The sequence below is a fragment of the Leptopilina heterotoma genome, unplaced genomic scaffold, assembly GCF_015476425.1.
Source record: "Leptopilina heterotoma isolate Lh14 unplaced genomic scaffold, ASM1547642v1 Lhet_243, whole genome shotgun sequence".
Classification (NCBI taxonomy): Eukaryota; Metazoa; Arthropoda; class Insecta; order Hymenoptera; family Figitidae; genus Leptopilina; species Leptopilina heterotoma.
The window spans coordinates 743,399-758,477 of record NW_025110958.1 but is presented as its reverse complement, the minus strand read 5'-3'; the positions used below and the strand labels follow the sequence as shown (position 1 = coordinate 758,477).

Below are 15,079 nucleotides of genomic sequence, written 5' to 3'. Positions count from 1 at the left end.
TTCTAACAAGTCACACTTTTCTTATTTTGAAGGATGTGTGTCTACATTGAACCACCTCTAATAAAACACTACAATTTACTTCAAAAATAATATTTCCACTTACACATTGTGAAAAATCTTATTTTTCACTCAAAAAAATAGAAAATTGTTGTTAAAGAGTTATTATTTGTTAATATAGGAGATTAATATATTTTGATGTCAGGTTAGGTAGGTAAAGTGACAGTTTGAGTTTATTTCGTTCACAATTGTGATGAAAGCATGTCTTCCAGTATTTTGCTTACTAATTAGTAGAGCAGACAATTTTACAACTCTTAAAATTGAAAATTCTTTGCTTTTTTGGGTGGTTCAATGATGCCGCACTCACTGTATTCACATGACATTCACAACAAAAATTGTTTCTAATAAATTTGTGTAAGATTTAAAGTTCTTTATCACATCGGAATATTGAAGTTGACACCCTAAGCGAAATAAATCGCAAGTTTACTAATTTTTAAAACTTCCTATTTCAATAAAAAAACGTCATTATAATTCCACCAAATTTTTTGTTTTGTACGTGAAAAACAGTTTTTTTAGTTTTTCTTTGTAAATAATAAACCTGCGTGCCCGAAATTTTTGGACATAGTTTGTTTCAGTAAAACTAACTTATATATTAAATAAGAAAAAATTTCACTCAGTCATTTCTCAGAAAATTGAAGTGGTTCACTGTTGACGCTGGTTCAATGTAGCCTACTCTCCCCTACAACTTGGCAGCGGTTTTTTCGTCTGTTCTGACTGGAGATATCATGTCAACCAGATTTTCGAGATTTTTTTTAAAGTCGTCATTTCTTCTATATTAACAACAAAAAATATAGAAAGAAATTTTTTTTATTTAGTTTAATATATGGGTATAGTGTCTTCTTCCACCGACTTTTTTACTGTTCTCTAAATGAATCTTTGTGATGAAAATTATTGACCACAATTATTTAACAACTTTATAAACAATTGTTATAAACAAATTTCAAATTAACAACAAGTAAACATGTAAAAATTCCGTTTTTTCTTTTACTATTTTTTTCTATAGGATTAATAAATCTTGAAACTTTAATTTACTTACTAATATTTTTCAATTAAGTTATAAACAATATTGTTGTAAACAAAATACATTTTAAAAACACTTGAATTTAAAAAAACAGTTTTTTCTTTTAATATCCTTTTTTCTATAGGGTTTATTTATCTTGAAACTTAAATTTAATTCTAAATATTTTTAACAAAGTTATAAACAATTCTTGTAAACAAATTATGTTTTTACAATAACTGAAGGTAAAGTGCTGGTATTGGCATTACTCTCACATAGAAATGATATAGAAAAAAGGATATTAAAAGAAAAAACTTTTTTTTTATATTCAATAGTAGTTAAAGTATAATTTTTTTACAAGAAATGTTTATAACTTAATTGAAAAATATTAGTAAGTCATTTAAAGTTTCAAGATTTATTAATCCTATAGAAAAAAATAGTAAAAGAGAAAACGGAATTTTTACATGTTTACTTGTTGTTAATTTGAAATTTGTTTATAACAATTGTTTATAAAGTTGTTAAATAATTGTGGTCAATAATTTTCATCACAAAGATTCATTTAGAGAACAGTAAAAAAGTCGGTGGAAGAAGACACTATTTTTCAGCTTCAATTATTTTCAATTCTTTTATATTATTTATCATATTATAAATAATATACCAATAGATGTTAAACAGGTACATGATAGATATTAAATAGTTTAAAGCATTTTTAACTTGTTTTATTTAGAAAAAGTGACATTGTCACATATAATTTCTTATAATCTTTGAATTTAAAAGATTGTGACGTAACACATGAGTTCACCCCCCCTCCCCCATGTCACACTTAGTCACAATTCTCAGACCCCCTCCCTCCCCCTAGCCGCGTGACGTATTATGTGTACGGCCCCTTAATTTGTACATAACATTGTTAAATACTAATGTTAAACAATTTTTATCCTCAACATTCATTGCAACTATCAAAATAAGAGCGATATGTAAACAAACAAATATTTTTCAATATTTGTGACTTTAAAAAAAACAATTTATTTGTTTATAAAAACTGTTTAAAATATTGTTAAATTAGTCATAGTGATAAAATTTTATCATAGATGTTATTTGTATACTATTTTTAGTCATTTGTGATGAGAAAATGGGTCTAGAATTTATTTTTCTGACTATTCAAAATTTTAGATATTTTGTCGGACATTTTTAAGCCGCCATTTTAAATTGCGAAAAAATTAAAACTTCTAACAATGCCTAAATGAAAGGTCATACATTTTGGACAAAAACGGACTTTTGGGACTAAATGGGTTAATTAAAAAACTGTTTAAATTAAAAACTTATTTGACGGATACAATAACTTGTTTTTTGATATTCTTATTTTAAATTTACTACAGATATTTATTTTCGTTAATTCTTAATGTTCCTTGCATTATTTTTTTTAAACTCCTTTTACTGACAAAATTGTTTAAATTTCGAAACGTTTGAGTAAAATTTGTATGAAAAACTACTTGTCTGAATGTATTAGTTTAATTATTTTCTTATAAATTCTTTATTTTTATTGCAGATTTTTAATTCTTTTATGTACAGTTCTAGTCTTTTATACAGAAGGCTTAAAATGTAATACTGAAATCATAAAGTTACGATTCTTCTCGATAATAATCAGAATAAGGCGATTTTAATTCTCTTACTTGAAATAAAAAAAACAATCAGACGGTTAGAGAGATATTTATATTTATTTCGAGACAATTTTTTAATGAGAAGAAATTGAGATGAAGAAAAGTAAACTCAAGCGTTCCACTTAATCAGTAGGTACTACTGTAAGTAAGAACATGGTTTAAAAACGTAAGGTGTAATGTGTGCGGAAGTGGGAATTGGTTACACCCGTTAAAGATTCGTGCCGAAAATTCCGAACGAACCCTTGAGGCTCTCGAACATCTCGCAGCAGGGTCGACCTTACAGTTTCTATTTTTAGCCAAACGACCAACGAAGCCAGATACATTGGTGATTACGAAATTGAAGCCAGCCAGCGGTTAGCCCATGTCATTTTACTTGGTGAGTCGAATGGATGGTAAAGTGGAGATGAAAAGGACAGATAAATAAAAGAGAAGTACAGGGAAAATAAACAAAAAAAATAAGAGGCGAAAGAAGAAGGAACAAAAAACAGAGAAGAAAAAGAAGAAAGGAAGTACGCACAAGATTATATAGTTCGCTGTTCACCGTATGCGCTTTGAGATATCGCGACTCGTGCATGTGTGAGACTCCTTTTTTGTACTTGTTCTGGTTTTTCAGGTGCACTTTTTTCCTGTCGTACCGTGCCTCGCGCACCTCAAAAACCTCCAACTCGATACGACTACTCTCTGATGGGGTTGGTGGAATGTCCGCGGACGAAGAGAAGGGAAGTCAGATCCCGCAGGGCCTCAAGAAGACAACAAGGGTCCAAGGTGGGAATACCAGTTGGACCGGCTTCAGCCTTACCGAAGGATGAAGGGCGAGGCCACTACAAGGGAGCAAGAGAGGAAGAGAGAGAGAGAGAGAGCAGTGACTACGGCATGCAGAAAGACTTTAAGATTACTCATGAATCTCACATTTCTTAATTTGAGTTTTAATATTTTATTGCTAATTTCGGAAACACTATTTTTATTTAATCTTTTCATTTTTTCTAATTAAGATCGGTACGTAAAAATGTTGAACATTGCTTCAAAGTTAAAATTTTTTACATGCATCATCATGTACTAAGATATATAATTTTCAAGAAAAGTTTCATTCAAATTTTATTCCCTAGTTTCCTGTAATTAATTAACTATAATAATCGTCGTATTCTGTCCAGTCTGTCCACACTTGAAGTTAGACTTTTGTTTATGCTTTTGTTTTTTTGATATGTTTTTATAGATAATATTATACCTATACTTCTTTATTTTTTTACTATTTTTTAATTTAATAATATTTTTATTTCTCAAATAATTCAAAAATATTTATAACTTCTTTTCCAAATAAATATTTGATCATTATAATTTTTCCACAGGAATCAAGATTTTTAAAAATTTCAAATTCAAACCTTTTTGAAATTTAACAACATATTACAATATTTATCATAAAACGCATGAAGAAATTGATTACTCCGTGTCTTCGACTCTGAGTGATCGGTTTCTTCATGTTTTATAATAAATTAAAGATAACCGAGTATAATTTTTAAAAAAGTTCTTTGAGAATTTTTAAATCCATTTGTTTACAATTCAATTTTACAATATTTTAATTATTCAGAAAATCTTCAATTGAATACTTATTAAAACATAAAAAATTTAAATAATTTCAGAAAAAAATTCAATTAAACTTTTTTAAAATAATTAATTCTACAGAATTGTTGATTATAAGTATGAATTTAATTTGAAACCTTTTCAAAATTCAATTAATTCTTAAAATTCATGCTATAATGCTTTTAATATTCAAATATTATTTGAATAATAAATATTCAAATCTAAAATTTTAACTGAAATTTATTTTTAAATCAATTATTATTAGAAACTTTTACCAGAATTCAATTATTTAAATGCAAAAATAAATCATTTATTTAATAATTAAATACCTATTTCTTATAATTGAATTTTCATAAAGAATTTTATCAAAACATTTTTAAATAATTGATTTCTTTTGACGATTTTTAATAAAATTGTTTAGATCAATTTAATAATTGGGTAATAATGAGTACTTTATTGACCTGTGAGCAAGGTTTTTAATGATTTTTATTAATATTACCCTAGGTCAATAATGGTCACTTTATTGACAAGCTGGGCTACATGAAGGAACTTAGTATGTACGCAAAGTGTCTATAATACCCCGAGTTACATAAAAAATTTTATAATGCCTTTAACCGCTATAAGATGAGCAAAAGTTATTGAGCTTTAAATAAAATAAAATTTATGCAATATATGGAATAAATGAAAATGTAGTTAATAAACCATCATTATTAATTAATTTCTCAATAAAACACGTGCTCTTGCAAAGTTCGGAACACACTGATTTAAAATTTGATTTTAAAAACTGTAATCATGCAGGGATGATCGGTTATTTGAATATAATAAATTGGAAACAAGAACTAGATACAAACATTGTAGATGACGCCGTTGATATTTTTTATGATATTTTGTATGGTGCTTTTACCAGAATTGTTCCTGTGAATGCTATTTATAAATCCAGTTATCCTCCGTGGATTACATTTGAACTTAAAAAACTAGTTCTTAAAAAAGAGATTGCGTATGTTCATTATATAAAATTTAAAACAAATGATAATTACTTAAAATTTTCTGATTTGAGATCAAGATGCAAATATTTGTCAATTACATGCTATAATAATTATATTTCTAATACTGAGAATTCGATAATTCACTGTCCGAAAACATTTTGGAAATATGTTAACATTAACAGGAAAAATCAACGTTTGCCTAATTTTATGAATCTTGGTAATGAGTCAGGTGATAGTCCTGTCAAAATTGCAAACCTTTTCGCTACGTTTTTTAGCTCTGTTTATACTACGCCATTTCAAGATTTAAATAATACTTCTAATGTTACAGGTTTGATGGATTTAAAATAAATAGTATATATTTTTCAAGGGAGGAAATTTTATCTAAATTAAATAATTTTGATATCAGTAAGGGGGCGGGATCTGATAAGATACCTCCATCATTTCTTCGTTCTTTTTGATATTCTTTGGTTGAGCCTTTACATATTTTATTTAATTTATCATTAGATTGTTGTATATGTTTCCTTATGAATGGAAAAAGGGCATTATTGTACCGATATATAAAAGTGGAAACAAAAATGACATTGCAAATTATCGACCTATAACAATTCTTAGCGTTATACCAAAAGTTTTTAAAAGTTTAATACATGTTTTTTTTTTATTTAGCTACATCAAATATTATTAACGATGAACAACATGGTTTTGTTAAAAGCAGATCATAGATTTCTAATCTTGCTTTGTTTACAAACTTACTTGCGTTAGATCTTGAAATGGGGAAACAAATTGATGCAATTTATGTGGATTTTTCTAAAACTTTTGATAAGGTGGATCACAACATACTTTTACACAAGCTGAAAATCATGGGCATGTCTAAAAATTTAATTAATTTTTTAAAAAGTTATCTTACAGATAAACCTCATATGGTGAGAGTTAAACATGACTATTCTGATGCGTTTCAATCTACCTCGGGAATCCCTCAAGGGTCTCATCTCGGTCATTTATTATTTGTCTTATATATTAACGATATAAAATTTGTTTTTAAATATTCTAAATTTTTGTTGTACGCAGATGATTTGAAATTTTTTAAAGCAATTAATGCAAATAACCCATGTCTCGATTCTGAACAGCTCAGGTTGGATCTAAAAACTTCTTATAGTTTGGTGTAAGAAAAATCATTTGACCTTTAATTTAGATAAAAGTGTAGTAATCTCCTTTGCGAGGAAAATCACATTTGTATATTGTTATACTGAAGGTTCAAGTGAATTGAATAGAGTGACTCAGGTTCGAGATTTGGGGGTGTTGATTGGTAAAGATCTCAATTATAATAATGAACATATCTCCGAAGTTATCTCTAAATTTTTGAGATCTCTGGGATTTGTAATGAGAAATGCATCTGCTTTTCATAATCTATCAGCGTTAAAAACTCTGTATTTTTCATTGATCAGATCAATAGTAGAGTATGCTATAGTCATTTGGGTACCATATTATACCTATAATATTATAAGATTTGAACGCATTCAGAATAGGTTTCTTCGTTTCATTGCGCGTCAACATCACATACCATTCGACTTCCATGCTCATGCGATTACTGCAGCTTGCGTTCTGTGCTGAATATACCAAGGGTTTCTTTGAGATTCCTGTATAGAGATTTATCATTTTTATATAAATTATTTAACGGATTCTTAAATTGTCAGTCACTTATATCACTAATTAATTTACGTGTGCCATTAAGACCTTCTAGGTATTTTTCTTAATTCTCTATGTAATGATAATTATAGAAATCATTCTTTGATGACCAGGCTTAGTATAGAGAAGCAAATGATGTTAATGATATTGATTTTTTTATCGTAACTCTACGAGGTTTCACACACTTTTGCGTCAGCTTGTTTTTAGAGATATGTAATTCACTATTTTTAAGTTCAGCCACTTATGTTTCATTTTTGATAATATTTAGTAATTTTGCTTAGTGCAATAAAATTAGTATTAAGTCTACTTTGTACGAAAGGGCATAGTCCCGTTTACTACTTAAAAAAATAAATAAATAATATTGATATGTAAAGTGCAAAGGTGGTTACCAGTCAGTTATTATTTATCAGAAAATTGTACAAAAATTTTTCTTTAACTTTTAAATAATTTTTTGAATTCAAAAATAATTTTTAAAATTCAAATAAATTTTGTATCTTTAATTTCTTTTTGATTTAAATAAAAATAAATTATTCCAGATTTTTTCAATTTTTTTGTAGTCTTGACGGTTTGTATATTTAAAAAAACAAATTCATGCATGCATGCATGTTATTCACATTGTGTAGAAAATTACTTTTAGAATAAGCCTAATAATATAAATAAGCGTTTATAATTTTTGAAGGTATTACAATTTTTCTAAAACGTGGAAGTGTAATTAGTTAAGGTAAATAATTTTACTATTTTATATGAATTTTCTGTTTTGTGTACTTTAACCGGTAATTAAATACAATCACCTAATCACTTTGGTCACAGTAAAAATCAATATCATGGTTTTGCAACATACGAAAAATATATTCATTTATTATTGTGTGGGCCACTACCATAGCACTTAGAATTGCATAAAATATTTGCCTATTTGCAGCTACATCTTTTTGTATCGCATTTTTCTTTTTGCAAAAGCATCTTTTGAATCCTTGACTGCCTGTCAAAGATTACTTTTGAACAATCTCACGCCAAGTTTTTTCAATATTCGAAACTTCAATGAGAGACGTAAATTTTTAATTACAAATGAAGTATTCAACTTTATGGACATAAAGCGACGTCTATTAAATGTTTTAAAACTCTTTGATTTAGAGCTCGATGTTGATGGATTTATGGACAAATAATTATCAAATAAACATAAATTTTTGACTGCAAACAGGAAATTGATTTCTACTGTAGTTCTGCTTTAGGCGCGTCCTTCTTCGGTTCTCAATGAATGGAGGTCATTGTTAACTGATAAAATTGTAACTACCTGCCTATGTTTGCAAATCTATTAAAACAATATTCGGCATCTTAAATTAAATTCCGAAACAAATGAAGGTTATACAACTAAACATTTCTTCTTGTTTTTGGACATTTTTAGCACTATTCACATAAACTTAAATATAGCATTGCCATAATTAATAATTTTGCTATCGTTTTTTAACTAGAATCTTATTATCAGATAAGTTATGTGCTTTAAGGTAGCAATAGCAATCTACTAAAAAAACCTTAGTTTTGAATATATATATTTAAAACTCACCAGAAAGAATTGCTAGTCCAAAAAGTTCGCAGTCTCGCATGCCCTGTTGACCAAGAAGCAAACATGTTTGCGCATAAACTTCTTTTACTCGCGATTTGGTCTGAAAAGAAAGAGAAACACTTTAATGAAGATATTTTTTCAACATTGTAAACTTTTTAAGAACTATATAATGCAGCACTACTATTTAATTAAATATCGACTCAAGGAAGGTTTATTCTATTTACATGTTTTAAAAATTTGAAGTAAAATGGAAGAAATCATGCTTTTTTAAAAATTCGAAAAATCAAAAAATTTTAAGATATTTATTTTTTAATAAATAAAATATTACTTTACTTTTTTTAACCGCGTATAATTAAAGTTAACAAACCAAATTTTTACTTAATTTTACCATAATATGTTATAAAATTTTTTTCATTTTTCGATAAAATGCAGCTAAACAAAAAAATTTATTTGATTTACATGAATCTTTATAAATAAAATCACACCTCTATCTGCATATTTCAAATTATTTATTTTTTAATTGAATATTGCTATACTTTTTGTAACCACGAAATTATAAAGTCCCCAAGTCACATTTTTATTTAATTTAACAAAAATTACTGGAACATACTTAATTTTTTTCAATTTTTCATTTTTTGATAGATTTAAGGGCATTTAACCAAGCCAAAAATATATTTTTATTTTTAGGGTAGAGGTGGCCACCCTAGGGAAATTCTTGTGCATTATTTGTCAGCACTGAATGCTTCAGATTATTTTCACTGTTTATAAAGACGACGTTTTTGGTTATGTTTAGACGTAGATAACTAAACGCATTTGTTTCTAACAGAGACATCGTTAAATTTCGGTAAAAAAAATTTTGAATCCATTGTTTTTAAAGTGATTACAGTTTATAGTTTAAAAGTTCTAAACTTTGTTTACATATAATACAATAATATTATAAATGAATATGGATAAAATTGTGTGTTATGCAATTTTTTGATAACTTTTAAAAAATGTCGTCCTGGCTCTAAGGTGGCCACCATGCGTTTTTATGTAAAATCACGTTCGAATTTTTTTACGATGTAATATTTATCAAAATATATTATGAAAAATGTAAATTTTATCGATTTGGAAAATTTTATGATGAATAATAAAATAATTTATTTTTTAATGTATGAAATAGGATAAATAATTAACAATATTTTAGAATAGCTTCTTATAAGCAAAAAACAGAGTTTGCAACTAATGATTCTGTGATTATAAGCCAAAAACAATATGTACATTTCAAATAAAATTACCTTAAATTGACTTTTGCAACTATTTTTTTAATTTTCCAGTGAATTTTTGAATTGTGGTCACCTTGGGGCCACTTTTTTTAAAGCAAAATTTCAGCTGTTTTTCCAAAGTCGTCTAAGCTAAGTTTTATTTTCCTTAGTAAAATAAAAAAATTTGTTTGATAAAAAGTTAGCTAAGCTTTAATCAACTTCTAAAATTGGCATATTTTTATGAAGAATTATTACATTACAATAACTGTTAGGCATTTAAGTATAACGGAAAATTACCCTTAAATTATGCTAATAATAATTATAATAATAAATAATAATAAATTATGCTAATTTTAATAAAACAAGGCAAACTCAAGAATTTTTTTGACGTTTCTTGAAAATTAATAAACTTTTTTTGTTTGTGGCTTAGTTTTTAAAAAAAATTTAATAGATTGTAGCGGCTTAGTTAGAGAGAAATTATGTGAATTAACACATTTGTAAGTGATGAGTCATGAGTTCGTTGTCAATTCGGCAAAAACGAAGGGAGAATCGGTTCTTCCCGATTACTCCAGTCTACGGCGATCTTCCGGTAGATTGACACGTTTTATAAGAAGTTATAATAAATCTATTTGTCTATAATTGTGACTCTTTCATTTTTAATCCTTACAAGTCAGAAGTGGGATTCTAATCCTTTACCCAAGTGTTTTACCGCTAAGAAAAATTTTCTGGCCTTTTATTCGCCGTAGATATCAATTATATTAAATCAATTCTCGCGAGCCTCGTGTTCGGACGCGATGAATTCGTATTCTGTGATTTAAAAGTGACTTCCGTGTTTTCTCCGTTCTGTTTTGGAGTAAGTGCTTTTAATGTTCTTCAGTATTACATTTTCTGTGAAGTGGTGGTGGTCCCAAGTTTGAAAGTGGAGAAATTCTAAAATAAAGAAAAGTGGCATATCATTTTCCCACAATGGCCGACCAGAGAGACGCCTCGCGTAATTAATCCCGCCTATTCTTATCATTAGTTGGTGAAAAAGAACGCGAGTGGCGCTTTCGAGTGAATCGTGATCGACGCTAACATCTTGGTGCCCCACCTCTTGTGAACTCGTAAGAAGTCCCACGTAGTGGGAGATACCCCTTCCAGTGCCGGAAAATTGAGTTGGTCTCGTGTTCCCGTAGAGTGACGCCCCGACAGTCAACTACCTCAGAATGGATCCTACCAAACTGAAAGTAGCCCGTCTGAAAGAATTATGCGCAAACTATGGACTGAATACCTCTGGAAATAAAGGGGATCTTATCAGAAGGTTACAAGACAACGATCCCACTGATGCGTGGTTAAAGGAGGTTTATGAGTCCACTCTTTCTGATAAACCGGACGATTTCGAGGATGAGGAAGATGCTTCAGCTTTACTTGCACAGCAGCGGCGACAGGGACAATTGACTGGTGGAAATCCACTACATACCCAACAGACTGTAACTTCAGAGCAGAGGGAAATTGAATTTTTACGCAGGGAAAATGAATTAACACGACGAGAACTTGAACTCACAAGACGTGAGTTAGAACTCATGCGTACTTCGTCCCCTTCTATCGCGTCTATACAACCGACACCTCATATAAACATAAATTCAATTAAAGACTTATTGAGTGAATTTGATGGCAACGGAGCGGATTTTAGGAAGTGGAGAGATCAATTTAAATTGTTGAAGGACACATACAAACTAACCGATGAGTTCGGACGTCTTTTAATGGGATCTAAACTTAAGGAAAAAGCTCTTCGCTGGTTCCATTCCAAGCCTGAATACATAGGAATGACTCCGGACAGCCTTATGATAGAAATGGGGTCTATGTTTGATCATCGAGAGGATAGATTGACGCTTCGTAGAAAATTCGAAAGTCGAATGTGGAAAAGTTCCGAATCTTTCAACGACTATTTTCACGAAAAGTTGATCCTAGCAAATGCTGTCCCAATTGCTGAAGAGGAGTTGATTGACTACCTCGTTGACGGAATATCAGACGTATCATTGCGTAATCAGGCTAGGATGCAACAATTTAAAACTAAAACAGCTCTTCTAAGCGCTTTCGAAAAGGTGACTCTGAAAGAAAATCAAGGCATTAGTCGCGAGAATAAAGCAGCACCTAGGGTCCTCAATTCTGAAGATAACTCGAGTGACAACGTGGCGAAAGAAAGGACATCTGTGAAATCTAGATCGTCGACGCGCTGTTACAACTGCAGCAAATATGGACATGTCTCTACAGACTGTAGATTACCTAAGAGACCGCCGGGAGCATGCTTCAAGTGCTTCGAATTGGGTCATCAATCAAAAAATTGTCCTAATCGGAAAAGTCAACATCAGGATCAACCTCAAATCGCCAACGTAGAGGAACAAGATTTTGACCTTGATGCTAGTAAAACAGCTGATGACAACCTTGATCACCTGGCAACCTTGAATGAACAATGCTTCAGAACGATTGACTTCACCTTCGAGCTGGGAAATAAAAATCAGGTTCTATCATTGGATACATTACTTGACACCGGTAGCCCAATTAGTTTTGCAAAGGAAAGTTTTGTTCCGGAGGAAAATATGCAACTCTACTCACCAGATGCACATCAGGGATACAGTGGAATCAACAACAGTTCATTGGTAATTTTGGGTATGACAACGGTTAAGGTAAGACTTAATGACATCGATCAAAAAATTAAATTGTTTGTAGTCCCCGATGAAACGATGAAAGCATCTGTGATACTAGGTCGCGACGCACTTAGTAAATTTAATTTGGGCCTTATGGCCTTGCCGAAGCAAGAAGCTGATGTCATTCGGGAAATTTTTGCAATTTGTACGGGTAATGATAATATCACTGATTTTTTAGAAATTAATCCTGATGCCGGTGCTGACGTTAGTTTAAAAGTAAAGCAATTATTTCTTGACGAATATTATAATAAAGAAAAACCTAAAAATCCAGACATCGAAGTCGAATTAGTTTTACGTTTAACAAAAGATCACCCTATATATTTTGCACCTAGAAGATTGTCTTTTGAGGAGAAAGAAAAATTGCAGAAAATTCTCGATGACTTGCTAGCGAGGGGTATTATTAGAGAGAGCGACTCTCCTTACGCTTCACCCATAGTTTTGACAAAGAAAAAAAATAAAGAAATTAGACTTTGCGTTGATTACCGTTTTATAAATAAAATCACATTAAGGGAAAACTACCCCCTTCCATTAATCGAAGACCTGCTTGATAAATTGCGAGGCAAGTGTTATTTTACGTCACTCGATTTAAAAGATGGTTTCCACCATGTTAATATGGCCCGCGATTCTGTCAAGTACACTGCTTTCATCACTCCGCTTGGACATTATGAATATCTAAAAATGCCGTTTGGGCTCAAAACAGCCCCGGGTACTTTCCAAAAATTTATAAATAAAATTTTTACAGAACTCATTAAGTCGGGTGACGTAGTAACGTATTTAGACGACGTTTTAATAGCGACAGATAATGTTGAGCGTCACCTGGAAGTTTTAAAAAAATGTTTTTCTTTAATGGTTCAAAATAAACTCGAACTTCGTTTAGATAAATGTAAATTTTTGGAAAAAGAAACAGAATATCTTGGTTATAAAATTTCTGCCAGGGGTATAAGCCCAACCAATCGGGGTGTTGAGGCAGTTTGCAATTTTCCGGTTCCACAAAATATTCGCGAGTTGCAGAGTTTTCTTGGATTATGCGCGTATTTCCGCAAATTCGTGCCTGGTTTCTCTCTGACCGCGAAACCATTATATGATCTCCTTAGAAAAAATGTCGAGTTTTTATTCGGTGAAAAACAATACGACGCGTTTGAAATACTAAAAAACAATCTCATGGAATCTCCCGTCTTGAGCATTTATGATCCGAAAGACGAAACCGAGCTCCACTGTGATGCCAGTAAGCTTGGATTTGGTGCTGTTTTACTTCAGAGGAAAAGGGATAACCACTTTCACCCTATTGCCTACTTTTCGAAACGCACCACTGAAGTGGAGTCCAGGTATCACAGTTTCGAGCTCGAAACTCTCGCCATCATCTATGCTCTGAGACGTTTCCGAATATATTTACAAGGAATCGTTTTCAAAATAGTAACTGATTGTAATGCTTTGAAGTTGACCTTGGATAAAAAGGAGATAAACCCGCGAGTTTGCAGGTGGTCCGCAGAGCTTGAAAATTACGATAAAACTCTGGAACACAGAAGCGGGGAGAAGATGAAGCACGTCGATGCGTTTAGTCGCGCTACGAACATTATGATTATCGAAGACAATACCCTAGAGTCGAATCTCGCGATTAGCCAAAATTTGGACGATAAAATAAAAGAATTGAGAGCAAAATTAGAAAACAGTGAGGATAAACTCTTCGAAATGCGAAACGGTTTAGTCTATAGAAAAAAAAATAACGAAGTTTTGTTTTACGTACCGAGCAAAATGGAAAATAATATAATAAGAAAATATCACGACGAAATGGGACATTTTTGCCCTAAGAAAACTGCCGAAGCGATCTCGAGAAATTACTGGTTTCCTGATATGAACAACAAGATAAAATCTTACGTTGCAAATTGTTTGAAATGCGTTGCATTTTCTCCCCTGACGGGTAAAAAAGAAGGATTTTTAAACCCTATTCCTAAGGGTGATTTACCGTTTCAGACATGTCATATCGATCACTTTGGTCCCATTGATAAAAACATAAGTACAAAGAGACATATCTTGTTGGTCATAGATGGTTTTACCAAATTTGTAAAACTGTACGCCGTAAAATCAACTGAGACAAAAGAGACCGTAAATTGTTTAAAAGAGTATTTTAGGAACTACAGTAGGCCTAAAAATATAGTGTCAGATCGCGGAAGTTGTTTTACCTCGCAAGAGTTTAAATCCTTCGTCGATGAAAACAATGTTAATCATATATTAATAGCTACGGCCTCACCAAAAGCGAACGGCCAGGTTGAACGTACGAATCGAGTCTTGGGCCCTATCCTTGGTAAATTGTCAGACCCTTCCTCGGGCAATCACTGGTTTAGACTGCTCGCCGACGTGGAGTTTTCTTTAAATAATGTGATTCATAGCTCTACTGGTACCACTCCGAGTAAACTTTTATTCGGAGTGAACCAAAGAGGAAAGATTATCGACCACGTCGCTGAGTGTTTGGAAGAGCATGTTTGCAATGAGGAGGGTAGAAATCTCGAATCAATAAGAAAGAAAGCCAGCGAATCCATCGTAAAATCTCAAAATTATAACAAAAAAAGTTTTGACTCTAAAAGAAAAGAATCGCACAATTACGAAATTGGCGATTTTGTAATGATAAAA

The 15,079-nt window shown here is 31.0% G+C and overlaps 1 protein-coding gene across 2 annotated transcripts in view; it reads right to left on the bottom strand.

Annotated features, from left to right (window-relative positions):
• The window catches only part of LOC122503089 (protein expanded), a 133,773-nt gene that overhangs the window by 47,321 nt on the left and 71,373 nt on the right, over positions 1-15,079 (bottom strand). For both annotated transcript variants that reach the window (XM_043613513.1, XM_043613514.1), the window contains exon 4: positions 8,521-8,620. In XM_043613513.1, coding sequence (XP_043469448.1) covers positions 8,521-8,620 — 100 coding nt within the window. The remainder of the gene's footprint in view (positions 1-8,520; positions 8,621-15,079) is intronic.